General features: G+C 43.5%; 1 protein-coding gene across 2 annotated transcripts; it reads left to right on the top strand.

The window, feature by feature from the left end:
* Nucleotides 1–6,613: 6,613 nt before the first annotated feature.
* mrpl39 (mitochondrial ribosomal protein L39) lies at nt 6,614–13,069 on the top strand. 2 transcript variants are annotated; one of them, XM_062527679.1, is made up of 10 exons: nt 6,614–6,782; nt 7,332–7,541; nt 7,899–8,038; nt 9,268–9,367; nt 9,831–9,898; nt 10,085–10,197; nt 10,347–10,412; nt 11,503–11,656; nt 12,651–12,698; nt 12,868–13,065. In XM_062527679.1, exons 1-10 carry the CDS (start codon nt 6,746–6,748, stop codon nt 12,961–12,963), a joined length of 1,032 nt encoding a protein of 343 aa, XP_062383663.1. In that variant the 5' UTR covers nt 6,614–6,745; the 3' UTR covers nt 12,964–13,065. The 2 variants fall into 2 exon arrangements, with proteins under 2 accessions (XP_062383663.1, XP_062383664.1); XM_062527680.1 differs by lacking the exon at nt 6,614–6,782 and having other exon boundaries at nt 7,400–7,541; nt 7,899–8,114; nt 12,868–13,069.
* The last annotated feature ends 1,147 nt before the right edge of the window (nt 13,070–14,216 follow it).

Raw genomic sequence — 14,216 nt, 5'->3', positions numbered from 1 at the left:
TGTTGTGACATTTAAAGCTCAAAGGAGCCTGATTTACATAGATGTCATCTCCATCCTACGGCCTCGGCCTGCTTGGGCTCCCCTGAGCTGCTGCTGCTGGTAACTTTCCGCTCATGGGGCACATGGGGAATTTGTATGAGTCACCATCATCATTGCTTATAAGCTCCGATTCACTCATCTCCTGCTCTCAAAACTATCTGTATCAGGTGAGAGAGAGAGAGAGAGAGAGAGAGAGAGAGAGAGAGAGAGAGAGAGAGAGATGTTGGACTGTAATGAAGGACTGAAGAGCAGCATTCTGGATGTGTAATGCCCCACAGGCACAGGTGACTCTGAACTGATGGGCGTCTGTAACCCAACACAGCGAACACAGCCTTGAGAAGTGATCTCTCCAGAGTGGCTGAGCCAGGCGCCTGCAGGATTACTCAGAGCTGTCGGAGGAAATACTCTGTGGTCTCAGAGCAGCACCTTTCTGCTCAGGAAGGAAGTAGGCCCCCCGAAGCAGGTATCGTATGCAAAGCTACAGAAACACTCTGTAGCAGGGACCGTACGCAGCCCTGCACACACACTCTGTAGCAGGGACCGTACGCAGCCCTGCACACACACACTCTGTAGCAGGGACCGTACGCAGCCCTGCACACACACACTCTGTAGCAGGGACCGTACGCAGCCCTGCACACACACTCTGTAGCACACTGGAAACCCTGTGACGTCTTCAAGTGCTCCCTTTCTGGACGCCTTTATCAGAGAGAGAGCACCTGAAGACCACACTGGTGCTTTTACAGCACGTACATGTAACTGCATTCTTTAAACTGCTGCAAAGATTTCTGTCAGTTATTTAACGTAAACAAAACTGTCTCATCTAGTCCCTTTCTGTTTGACATGGAGCCCACCTGTGGGCCTGACTGAGTCAGCATGTCTAGCTTAAACGATTGCAAAGACCTCTGTTGATATAGACAAAAGGGAATAATACGTCATCAGAGGAATTCATGTTTTAGACTAGAGAATTAGTAGAAAATACATATGTATTTAAAATGTAAAAGCTTTTCAGCTTTTTTTTTTTTTGAATGTTAGAAACTCAACGGTATGAATTCATGATGTAGATAGTTGACAGTTTGCATGAATTCAGAACTTTGACCAATGAGATTCACTCTGAGAGCTCTTGTTGATACACAAGCAGAGTTTATGGCAAGAATCTTGTGCAAAGAAAAAATAAAACAGTATAGCTTATGGTAGGTAATTTATAGATTATTAAGACAGGTGTATTTTTTTGTGGAAAGCTACTAACACACAGATTGTGTCATATGTTCTGTTTAAGCAGAATGAATTAATGACTACAATGAATGTAGTTCTTCTTTCTGAATTCATTATAAATCATGACCATTCAATGTAAACATTTCTCTTTGTCCTTGACATTGTCAGAAATGTAATCTTGAATTTTGTGCTTCACGTGTAGTAAAAAGAAATACATTGCTGAAACTATGCCATTGCACATCTAACACAGTAGGGGAAACATCAGGTCTGCTTGCAATGCCTACACTACTACTGTCATCTAAATCTTCTACACTGTGTCATTGTAAGTGTTAGGCCACACAACTCTCTCACAGTCATTCATCTGGCTGTGACGGGAGGTCTCTGTTTCAACCTCATGCCTCTGTCTTCCCCTGCAGGTTGCTCTTGGCAATGCAAGATTACACACACACACACACACACACACACACACACACACACACACACATGCTCACACACACACAGCAACTGGACTGAACTGAACTCTCATCTCAGAGTTAATGCTAATCGTGATAGGGGTTGTTTTATAAGCGAACGCCTATACAGTTAGCATTATCCCAGAGGTGGGAGAGAGCATCGAACGCTACGCTACGCTCAGCAAAGGAAAGATCTCTGACTGTCTCCATCCTTCCACCTCTAACTAAGTCTCCCTCACGCGTGTGTGTGTGTGTGTGTGTGTGTGTGTGTGTGTGTGTGTGTGTGTGTGTGTGTGTGTGTGTGTGTGTGTGTGTGTGTGTGTGTGTGTGTGTGTGTGTGTGTGTGTGCCCCCAGAGTTAATGTTAATGCTGGTCATGACTGGAGTTTGCATATACTCACTCAAGACATGCAGCATTCACATGTCCAAAATTCAATCGATGTTTGGAGACACAGAAAAAGTCTTGACCATCCCAACACTGAAAGGCCAACGATTACAAAACACAACTTACATCTACATTATGTGTTTACATGACATTAATTATGTATATTATTGTATGTATGTATGTAAAATAAAGACAAACCGGCATTATTAAAAGTGTTGTCTTTGCGTCTGGGATTCACAGCTGCTCTCACCACATGCATCATATTATGTAAAGTAATGTTTTACTCATTTGATACTCATTTTCTGATTGCAATATCATCTGTTCAATTTTTCCATTTTGTTGGGATGCCTTTCTCATCTGGCTCTCCCTATTACTAGAGCATCTGACTGAAATAACATTGACCATCCCTGCCTTATGAGATCATATTCAAGTACAACCAAGGGATTTAGAAATGGATACCTTATCTATAGCCACGTAACAGCCCACCCGTCATATCTTCACAGTTCATCTTCCAAATGTCCAAGAATATCCTCCAGACAGACAAATCAACATAGCTGGTGTGCATTATATTTTAATCACACAATCACAGTGAATAAAATATCTGGCATAGCTAAATATGTACCTGTAGTGTCTTTAGTTACAACAATGCCTCCTTTTCTTTCAAAATTCTTTTTATTGGTTTCAGCTTAACACAGTCAGAGTACAACCTGATGATGATTAAAGAATTAACCCATCCCTCCCACCCCCACCCCCCTTCCCCACATCCTCCCACCTTATCTCAGCACACAATACACATCGTAAGGGACAGTAATAATAACAGTAACAATATACAAAACAAAACAACAAACAGAGAATACAAAATAAATAAATAATAAATAAATAAGTAAACAGCAACAACTACAAAAAAACAAAAAAACAACAACAACAAAAAAAAACAATGACCCATTAGAAAGAGCAGGCAGTTAGTGGAGTTGAAATGCCTATGAGTGCCTGCAAAGGTGCTGGCTGGAAGTCAAGGGAAAAATGATAAGGCAGTCACACTATGGTTCAATCATGGTCTCAGGCTTGTGAACATAATCTAAAAAAGATCCCCAAACCTTATAGAATTTTTCTTCAGATCCATGTAATGAATGGCATATTTTCTCCAGTGTTAGGCTGGATAATAGATCCCTTAACCACTGTGAATGAGTAGGTAAGGTCTTCCCCTTCCATTTAAGCAAAATTGTGCGTCGGGCCAGAAGGGAAGCAAAAGACAATGCTTTACGTTTGGCCCTGGACAGTTGCTCCTCTCCGGTAATACCAAATAGAGCTATGAGTGGGTCGGGCTGTACTGTATAATTTAGTATCTGAGAGAGTGTTTGGAAAACTTCTCTCCAAAACGTTTCAAGGCTGGGACACAGCCAAAACATATGTGTGAGTGTTGCATCAGGATTGCTACATTTGTCACAATTAGGATTAAGGTCTGGGTATATTTTGGACAATTTTGTTTTGGACATATGAGCTCTATGCACAACCTTGAATTGGAGAAGTGAGTGGCGGGCACATATAGATGCTGAATGTACTTGTTTAAGAATACTAGACCACAGATCCCCATGCAGGGATAAGTTTAAATCCTGGCCAATCTAATTTTGTCCAAAGGGGTGCGTTTCAGCCCAGCTATAAACTTGTAAATGGAGGATATTGACCCTCTCTCCAGTGGTTGAAATAAGAATAAATTATCAATTGGATTTTCAGCTGGCAAGTTAGGGAATGAAGGTACCAGACTCCGCACATAGTGTCTGACCCGGAGATATCTGAAAAAATGGGTAGATGGTAGGTCAAAGTGTCTGGACAGCTCTTCGAATGAGGCAAAAGAGCTTCCACCGCTAAAGAGATTTCTAAACGATGTTATGCCTTTTTTGTGCCAGTCCTGAAATGTTGTGTCTAGCATAGAAGGGGGGGAAAGGTGTTTTGAAGCTATAGGGTTCAAAAGAGAAGGGAGCCGTAGGCCAAAATTTCTTCTGAATTGGACCCATATTCGCAGAGAATGGCGCACAACTATGTTTCCACCTGATCGAGGAGGCAGTGGTAGTGCTGCCCCCAATAGAGCAGGAAGGCAGGTTTGTTGGGTAGAGCTGTTTTCTATGGACACCCACATTGGGGGTTGGGATGGAGGTGGAAATGTCTCCAGAGTATAAGAGTTCGGACGTTAGCTGCCCAGTAGTAAAAACGGAAATTGGGAAGAGCCATACCTCCGTCACACTTAGGTCTTTGGAGGTATGCCTTGCTGAGTCGGGGATGCTTATTCTTCCAAATATATGATGAGATGACGGAATCTAAAGAGTTAAAAAATGACTTGGGTATAAAAACAGGGACACATTGGAAAAGGTATAAAAATGTAGGGAGAATTTTCATTTTTACAGAATTGATACGTCCAATCAGTGTCATGGATAAGGGTGACCATTTTGATAGATCTTCCTTAGCCTGATTCAGACATTTCACAAAGTTTTATTTAAAGATATGTGTATACTTTCTTGTGATGGTGACTCCTAGGTAGGTTAAATGTTCCTTTTCAAGTTTAAGAGGTATGTTTGTGTAATCCAATTTAAGTGCAAGGTCATTTACTGGGAAAAGTACGCTTTTATGTAGGTTTAGTTTGTATCCAGAGAACTCTCCAAATTGGTCCAGCAATGACAGCGCCACAGGTAGAGAGGTCTCTGGGTAAGAGATGTAAAGAAGGAGGTCGTCCGCATAAAGCGAAACCTTGTTGTCTATACCCCCCCTACAGATCCCTGACAGGAGGCTACAGTTGCGTAGGGCCAGAGCTAGTGGCTCAATAGCTAGATCAAAAAGCAAGGGACTTAAAGGGCAACCCTGGCGGGTTCCACGATGCAGGCGGAATGGTTCAAAGCACACAGAGTTTGTAACTATGGACGCAGAAGGGGAAGCATAGAGCAGTTTAATCCAAGAGATAATGTTTGGCCCAAACCCAAACTTTTCAACAATGCCTCCTTTTCAAGGTACAGTTTTAATTGATGATATTTAGTTTATATTTGTGATATTTAGTTTATATTTGCAGCTACTGCTGGTTCCCCACTCTACTGCACCTGTTTACATTCCAAACAGTTATGTTGACAATAGGACCAGCTGATCCTCAGCTTACAGTACATGTCTGTTATGTTGACAATAGGACCAGCTGATCCTCAGCTTACAGTACATGTCTGTTATGTTGACAATAGGACCAGCTGATCCTCAGCTTACAGTACATGTCTGATGAGGTGTCCACGACCACGACCATGGCAACCTGGACAGGGACAACAAGGAGGTGGATATTCCCAGCCCCCCCCCCCCCCTCCGGACAATTGCATTACCCTGTCCCACCCGTAGTGTTTGTATTCTTATGCATAGCCTTATTTCTGTTCTTCATTCATTCTGGGGTGGGGGGGGGGGTATTCTTTTATGTTTTATTTGTTGTACATTTCTTTTGCATAGCCTTATTTCTGTTCTTCATTCATTCTGGGGTGGGGGGTGGGGGTGGGGGGTATTCTTTTATGTTTTATTTGTTTGAGCGTTGTACTTTGAAAGAAAAGATTAACCTGTGTCAAATTCCTTGTTTGTTAACATAAATTCCTTGTTTTTACCTGGCCAATAAAGCTGATTATGATTATGATTATGATTCATACTTGAATTCTTTTGAAAAGAGTTTAGCCTTTTAGAGGGGGAAGCTCCATGCCCCAGTCACTTGAAGTGATCTGAGCAAAAATACAGTATAAATGCACATACACCTCCTCATTCAAACAAAACATTGTGAAGGTTGATGTGACTTTTCCATCCCAGAATGTGGAGAAGGAAGGAAAAATGTCAGCTGATTTGTCTAGCACACCACACTATTGTGTTCACTTTTAACACACATTATAAATGGCACAGGCAGAGACCTGGGAGATCGCCAAGTCAAGTCCAGCTCCCACCTGTTCCATCCAGTGGCTTTGATGTGCTGATTTCAATGAGACAGCTGTGGCCTGCGGACAGGACACCCCCTCTAGAGTCAGCGCTGGCGTGCGTGGCCATATTGCAAAGCCACTCACTTGCTGTCCCACACTTCTAGTTGTTAATGAGTGTTTTGGAATGTAATCCAACATTTAATCTCTGTCAAAAACATTGATTAATAAATCCACCTACATAATATAGCCTAATACATGCATTTATTTTTTTTACACATTTCCATTTTTCTAATTTTGAGAGCCAATTTTTTTTTTTTTCTAATCTAGTGTCCAATCCAGGAACATTTCACGGATAAAAGGGGTCTCTTCCACCGGACTAAGCTACACAAAAATGCCACAAACATTGGTGTGTGGCAATTCAAGTTTTTATTCTATTCTATTCTATTCTATTCTATTCTATTCTATTCTATTCTATTCTATTCTATTCTATTCTATTCTATTCTATTCTAGGCATAGCCTATTCTATGTCGGAACCACTCAGGTATCAAGCGGAACTAATATTCACAGAATTTGTTCCAATGGGATTTTTCATTACGCGCACAGCCGCACACACGAACGGTGGAAAAGCATGGCGACCTACAGTGGTTGTTGATATGTTGGGTTGACGTTGTTTCTGTTTGGCGTCCATTAGTGTGTATTATTTGTGGACCGAGTGGTCGAGTCCTCTTCTGAAAAGTCATGGCTTGCAGAACAGCATGTCAAATGATACAGCGGCGTGAGTTTGCTCTTTTTCTATGTTTTATAACGGGTGTCAAGCGCTGTCAGTGGATAACTGGCAACTACAAGCCTGGCTAGCCAGATAGCATAGCCACCTGACCTTGCCTTCTAAAGTAGTGAAAAACTCAATGAGACCATGTTTGATAATCATAATGAACTGTGTGTCTTACACAAAGACAAACATAATGTTGATTGAAGAGAGGCTGTGCTAGACGCTTGCTAGCGAAGTGACTTTGAGTCCAAGTAGTTACATAGTAGCATAGTAAGAGTTGTGGGACTTATGTTATGTTACATAGTAATGACTGATAGACGCTTATGGAGCATCCTGATGTTACACTGAATCAAAATGTGTGTCTCAAACGCAAACGCATACTTCCGTAATGTGCTGTACCGTAGTGTGCACTGAGGGCTTACTTTCTGCTTTACATACTTCTACTAAGTATTTGAAGTGTGCAAGTAGGCGGATTGAGACACAGAAAGAGTAGGACGAGTGAAGGAGTACCCTCTGACTGAATGTGTGTGAATGTCTTTGTTGATGGATCGTTAGGTCTGGCGTCCAGTGCTGCGACTTCAGCGCGTCTGTCGTCGGCGGAGCTGCAGAGTCGACGCAGCTCCCTGTTTTCGCAGGAGCAGGAGCGTCAACGCGCGCTGTATCCGCGCATAGAGAAGATTGAAGTTCAAATGCAGGGGCCAGGTCTTCAAGGAACACTCCTGGTCATGAACAAAGGACTGTCCACTCCGCACAGCTGTGCACGCCGTGAGCACAAATTAACTCTTCTGAAGGCTTGCTCAGCTTGTTGCTTTGAATTGTGACACATCCTAAACCTACGGAGAGAGAGAGAGAGAGATGCCGCACACTACGAGTTTCTAGTAGATTATTTATTATAAAAGCGGTGACGTTTCGGCCTACGGCCTTCTTCAGATCACATAATAAATAATCTGCTAGTAACTCGCCGTGTGCGGCATCTCTCTCTCTCTCTCTCTCTCTCTCCATAAGTTTATAAAAGTTGCTTGCACCTCGTTTTTGGTGTGCGTTTGCACCTCTCCTTCAACATCTTGACCCTACTGACCCTTGACCCCTTCCTTCCTCTCTGTCTGTGCCCTGCTCTTCCAGACTTCAGCGAATGGCATGTGGAGAGCGCGGTGCTGGCGCTCGTAGATGGGGAGGCGTGGCCTCTTCACAAGCCTCTCACACACTCCTGCGCCCTCACACTGCTCACCTTCAAAGACGCCAACCCGCTGCTCGCCAACCAGGTACCACACTCTCACACACTCCTGCGCCCTCACACTGCTCACCTTCAAAGACGCCAACCCGCTGCTCGCCAACCAGGTACCACACTCTCACTGACGACGGTGTCAACTCTTTCACACAGACATTAGGGCATTGGTGGGCGTTTTTGAGTGGTAACTTATATTGGCTGCGTTTCCCAGATTCGTTAAGAAGCTCTTAAGTGCTAAGAACTTCTTAGGAGCACTCTACTGTAAGAACGTTCTAAGAACACTCCTAAGAAGTTCTTAGCACTCAAGAGCCTACCGAACTCACTACGTAATGGGCATAAGTTGTGTGTGTGTGTTGTATGTAGCCTAGCACACTCTCTACATAACGGGCATAAGGTACTTGCGTGTTTGTGTGTGTGTGTGTGTGTGTGTTATATGTGTTGTATGTAGCCTAGCACACTCTACATAACGGGCATAAGGTACTTGCGTGTTTGTGTGTGTGTGTGTGTGTGTTATATGTGTTGTATGTAGCCTAGCACACTCTACATAACGGGCATAAGGTACTTGCGTGTTTGTGTGTGTGTGTGTGTGTGTGTGTGTGTGTTATATGTGTTGTATGTAGCCTAGCACACTCTACATAACGGGCATAAGGTACTTGCGTGTTTGTGTGTGTGTGTGTTATATGTGTTGTATGTAGCCTAGCACACTCACTACCGAACGGGCCCGCTGGGGACCTCGCTGCTCCATCTGTGCTGTTTGTGATAGGAGCGCTTTGAGAGTGTGTTTGTGTGTGTGTGTGTGTGTTATATGTGTTGGGAGCGCTTTGGGTCGCACTCTGTGCTTTACACATGCGCTGTATAAATAAAGTTGCCTTGCCTTACCTTATAAATATTCTTGACTCCTGCCAATTTGAATGACCAGATGTGGGGGCGGTGGTAGAGTAGTGGTTAAGGCAGACAGGCAGTAGCCTGAAAGTTGTGGGTTCAATTCCCGGCTTCCATCGTTGTGCCCTTGAGTGAGGCACTTAACCCCAAGTTGCTCCAAGTTGCTGCAATATAGTTGACACATGTAAGTCACTTTGGACAAAAAGACTGGTCTGCTAAATGTAGTGTAATTTTGTCTGTCTCTGCTTGATCGGTGTCCCCTCTATTCCTCTCTCTCTCTCTCTCTCTCTCTCTCTCTCTCTCCCCTCCCTCCCTCCCTCTCTCTCTCTCTCTCTCTCTCTCTCTCTCCCTCCCTCCCTCTGTCCCTCTCTCTAACTGTAGGCCTACTGGAGGTCATGTGCAACTCTCCTTGGTCAGGTTCTTCAGAATGCCTTCAAGGATGATTTCCCTGTCGAGCTTCTGAAGATTCCTGAAGTTCCAGGTATTCAGCTACCCAACCGTGCAACACATACACAAGTCACACAGACTTGAAACCTTCTACAGAACCTCTGTTTAGTAAGATACTCCTTAAAGGAGAATTCAAGTGAATTTTCACATAGATCTTTGTTTGTCAATGTCTTGTTTGCCCTCAGTGTAGCACTGTAACTGTGTGGCTGCAGCAGCACAAGCTGGGTAGAACCGATTGTTTTCAGGGATTTTTTTGTACTGATAGTACTCTGTGACCTCGAAACAAAGATCTACATGAAAAATCACTGGAATTCTCCTTTAAATCTTCAGTCATTAGATTTGAATTTGAATCTTTCTTAGCAGCCACAACATGTCAATTTCAGCCTTATCATGTTGTGCTGAATTGAATTGAATTTAATTGAACTGAATTGAACTGAACTCAATTGAACTGAACTGGACTCAATTGAATTGACTCTCTGGTTCACTTTCTCCTGTAGTGACCTCAGGAGCGTTCTGCTGTGATGTGGTGTTGGACCCCCAGCTAGACTCGTGGACTCCCACAGAGGTTAGTGTGAAGACATGAAAAGGCATTTGTATTTGGGGTGAAATTTTATACGTGAAAACAAATCTAAATATGTAGGCCTACTCACTGAGATCAACGCACCCTTTTTGCTGTCCTGTCAGCCCGTTCTAGTTGCCACGCTGTGTGACAGAGACAAGTAACCAAACACTTCCTCACCTGTGCCTACAGGAGGCGCTGCAGTCTTTCACCCGTGCTGCTCAGCAGCTCATCCATAGAGATCTGCTCTGGGAGCCCCTGGAGGTGGCGCCCCCTGTGGCTCTGGAGATCTTTGCCCACAGCAGGTGAACGCCCCTCATTAGTAGTCATGGTTACAGATTATCTTAACACATAATACATTGTATGTATATATATATATATATATATATATATATATATTATTATTATTATTATTATTATTATTTTGTTCTTCTCTGGACTATTTGTTCTGCAGGTGTAAGCAGTCAGAGGTGGAGGAACTGGCAGCTCTCAACCCCAGTGGCACCGTAGGCATCTACAGGTGAGTTAAACCGCTCATAGAACCCCAGTGAAACAGCAAGTCATAGTGAACATTATTATCTCAAACAAGGGAAATCCTGGTGGCCAAGGTGCAGACATACAGTACACACATTAAACACATACAAACACACAGGTGAAGGAATACACTAATATGCAGACCTCCACATTCTCAGCAGACAATATAATATAATATTGCACTGCATACACTATATTTCCAAAAGTATTGGGTCACCTGCCGTGACCCCCATATGAACTTCATATGAAGTTCATTCACCCCAAACTCTGTCATCCATGTCTTTATGGACCTTGCTTTGTGCACTGGTGCACAGTCATGTTGGAACAGGAGGAGCCATCCCTGAGCTGGGCTTAGTTCCTTAGTTCCAGTGAAAGGAACTCTGAATGTTTCAGCATTAACCAAGATATTTTGGACAATTCCATGCTCCCAACTTTGTGGGAACAGTTTGGGGATGGCCACTTCCTATTCCACCATGACTGTGCACGATTGCACAAAGTAAGGTCCACAAAGACATGGGTGACAGAGTTTAATGTGGATGAACTTGAGTCCTGACCTCAACCCAGTAGAACACCTTTGGGATGAATGAGAGCGGAGACTGAGAGCCTGTCTCCTCGTCCAACATCAGTGTGTGACCTGACAAATACACTTCTGGAAGAATGGTAAAAAAAAATCCAATAAACACACTATTAAACCTTGAGGAAAGCCTTCCCAGAAGAGTTCAAGCTGTTATAGCTGCAAAGGGTGGACCAATGTCATATTAAGCCCTATGGATTAAGAATGGGATGTGAAGTTCATATGGGGGTCAAGGCAAGTGACTCAATACTTTAGGCAATATAGTGTATATTACTAATATTGCTGGTGCACTGTCCTTGTATTAGTTTTTATTTATCATAATGCACAATGAAGAGGTTATGATGATGACTTCATGATAATTGTTCTCCCTCATGGCGACTGTTCTTCTTCATGGCGACTGTTCTTCTTCATGATGACTGTTCTTTGTCTGTCATTGATTCAGTGAGTCTTTGCCTCAGGTGACATCTACTTAGTGATCCTTGTCCTTCTATCCACTCTGTAGATGTGGAGACCACGTTACGTTGAGTGGGGGCCCCCTAGTGTCCAGAACAGGACTGTGCATGCAGTATGAGGTGACGGCTCTGCACAGCCTTGGCCAGGGAGCCTGGGGTCTCCATCGAAGAGCGCAGGGGCTCTCCCTCCCCCGGCAGCTACCGGTACCACACTCACACACACACACACACACACACACACAGAGAGATGTGCTCTGCTCCCTTTGGTCTGGAGCTGCCTCACACACACACACACACACTCACACACACAGGAACATGAGTTCGTTGATGGTTTGGAACGGCCCCACACATCAGATAAATTTATTTGCATAGTCAAAAGTCGACGCCTACTCAGTAGCCGTTTTCTTTTTTTATTTATTCGCTTAGGAACCCTTACTTACCTGCACTTACCCAGCAAAAGTGCTTCATATAGACTTTGGGTTGAGAAGAATATGTATGGCATTGTAACATTTAACACAAAGAGAGCTTTTGAGAACACATTGATACTAACTTGAAACTAACAGTTAATGGTTACAATTAATGATAAACGAGTGACCAAAAATCCTCAAGATCTGGATTGTTCCTGCATTCTACATGCTCTATTCTGTTATAATATTATCTTAAAGGAACACTTCACCGTTTTGTCATATTAAACTGTGATATTCCCTTTACTAAGACGAGTTGATACATACCTCTCACGTTTCAATGCGTGCACTCACTGGCTCTGACGCAACTTTGATAGCATTTAGCTAGCCCAATGCATTCATTAGGATCCAAACAGAGATGAAGTTAGAAGCGACCAAACACCTATTTTTCCTTATTAAAATACAGTTACACGAGTAGTCACACGACACGACCAAGTATGGTGAGACAAAATAAAACGTGGTGCATTTCTAAGCAGGCAAAAGGGATAGTTTAATATGAAAAAACGGTGAAGTGTTCCTTTAATTGAGAGGGTTTTTTTATTGTAAGATTTGTATCTAGATATCTAGTAAGCACTTGTATTTATTATAGTAAACACTTGTTATCTTTACATTATTTATAGTAAATATATCATATTTATCGTTATATTATCATAGTAAACACTTGTTATGTGTTCTCCATCACCGTATCTGTGTGGCGTGTATGAGTGGCTCAACCCTGGTGTTTGTTATTCCAGACTCATCACACGGTCTGGGGCAAGCTACGGAGGAGGGCCACCAAACTGGTATGAGAGCACACCGGCTCCACAGCTGCACACACACACACACACACACACACACACACACTGCACACACACTGCACACGCTCAGTTCTCTAGTCTCCTCAGCGCATGCCGCTCGTTATCTTGCTGAATGCTGATCACGCTTGCTCTTTTTCTATTGGTCGCTTTTCAGGTAGAGGTAACACCGACCTCAGCCAATCAAACGGCAGCTCTTCTTCCCTCTGAATCCAGTCCTCCTCAGGATCCAGCTCCTCCTGCCCCTCAGTGACACACACACACACACACACACACATACACACACACACACACACACACACACACACACACACACACGCCAACCTGCCTGCCATAATCTCCAGACCCAAAATTGTTTAGTGTCTTGTCCTTAAATAAATGTTTAAAATATGTGTGTATACCAAGGAGTTTTATTGTTTGTTTATTTTTGATGAGCAAAATAATATAACATGTTATGGATGGGAGGAAATATTTGTGATAAATCTGCAAGACTACATACACCCTGTACAGAACCCTTTTCCAGTGGGTTTGTGACCATGATGGGAGTCTTCATTATCAGTGTTGTTGGATCCATCTCATAACACAGTCTGGCCTTGCAGCTGCCGAGTTCTCGCTAAATATATGTGGAAAAAAACCTGACCAGTTAAAGCGAACTGCGTCAACACGGCCCTGCTGTTGGGTCGGTCTTTAACTGGTCAGCTGGGGTTGTGTGAGAAAGTGGAAGGTGAGAGGGTTTGTGTGTGATCCGTCAGCAGTTTTCCCGTGGCCAAGACAAAGGCCGTGTTGTGTGTGTGTCGGGGTCGCGACAGCTGGCTTGTCTGTGGCATGACGACAGGTGCTGAGGGGACAGTGATGTTAAAAGAATGCGAGAGAGCGCCTTGAATGACACTCATGCTGCCGTAGACAGGTTGTGGTGGCTAAAAATATTCCTCCCCGTCAAGATTGAAGAAATGCGTGACAGGAGTGGGCCTATTCATTGCGCATTTTAGGCTTCGCGAGAGATGTTCATTGATGAGATCTATAGCTCTGTTTTTGCCAATCGAGAGTTGATGTGTAATGTGAAAATATTCCGTTGGTGAAATGAATCTTAAGAAATAAATACGTGTTCTAGAACCAGAGGTAGAACTAAACACCTGTCGCCATAACTCACATTAGTGGGGTGCAACAAACTGCAAAGTGTGGACACACCCCGTCCTCCCTCAAGACAAATGCACTCTCGCTGCCTCTCCTCCAAGCTCGATCCGATTGAGATATTTGAGTCTCTGCCCGAACAGACCACCGGAGTAAAATTCCTTTTCAACTGCCAAACTTTTTCAAATATGTCGTCAATTTCATGGCCGTAGCCAACTATGTCGTGGCTGAAAGTTTCTTTGAACAGTTTGTCGATTACAGGCTGATTGGGACAGAGAAAAGCCTGTAGGCCTACATGGCATCAAGAGGGTTTTTTTCTCCCCACAATAGGCATGAACTTCAAAATTGAGAGGAAGCCACACAATTGCCCAGTCT

Source organism: Sardina pilchardus, chromosome 23, assembly GCF_963854185.1.
Source record: "Sardina pilchardus chromosome 23, fSarPil1.1, whole genome shotgun sequence".
NCBI classification, from domain to species: Eukaryota; Metazoa; Chordata; class Actinopteri; order Clupeiformes; family Clupeidae; genus Sardina; species Sardina pilchardus.
Note: the sequence above shows the minus strand (reverse complement) of the source record. Positions and strands in the feature narration are given on the sequence as shown.

Excerpts from the sequence above, each read along its gene's own strand:
- mrpl39 (XM_062527679.1), top strand. The coding sequence starts at position 6,746 with ATGGCTTGCAGAACAGCATGTCAAATGATACAGCGGC. Across the intron at positions 9,368-9,830 it reads GAAGATTCCTGAAGTTCCAG|TGACCTCAGGAGCGTTCTGC; the intron begins GTATTCAGCTAC and ends TTTCTCCTGTAG. Across the intron at positions 11,657-12,650 it reads CCCTCCCCCGGCAGCTACCG|ACTCATCACACGGTCTGGGG; the intron begins GTACCACACTCA and ends TTGTTATTCCAG.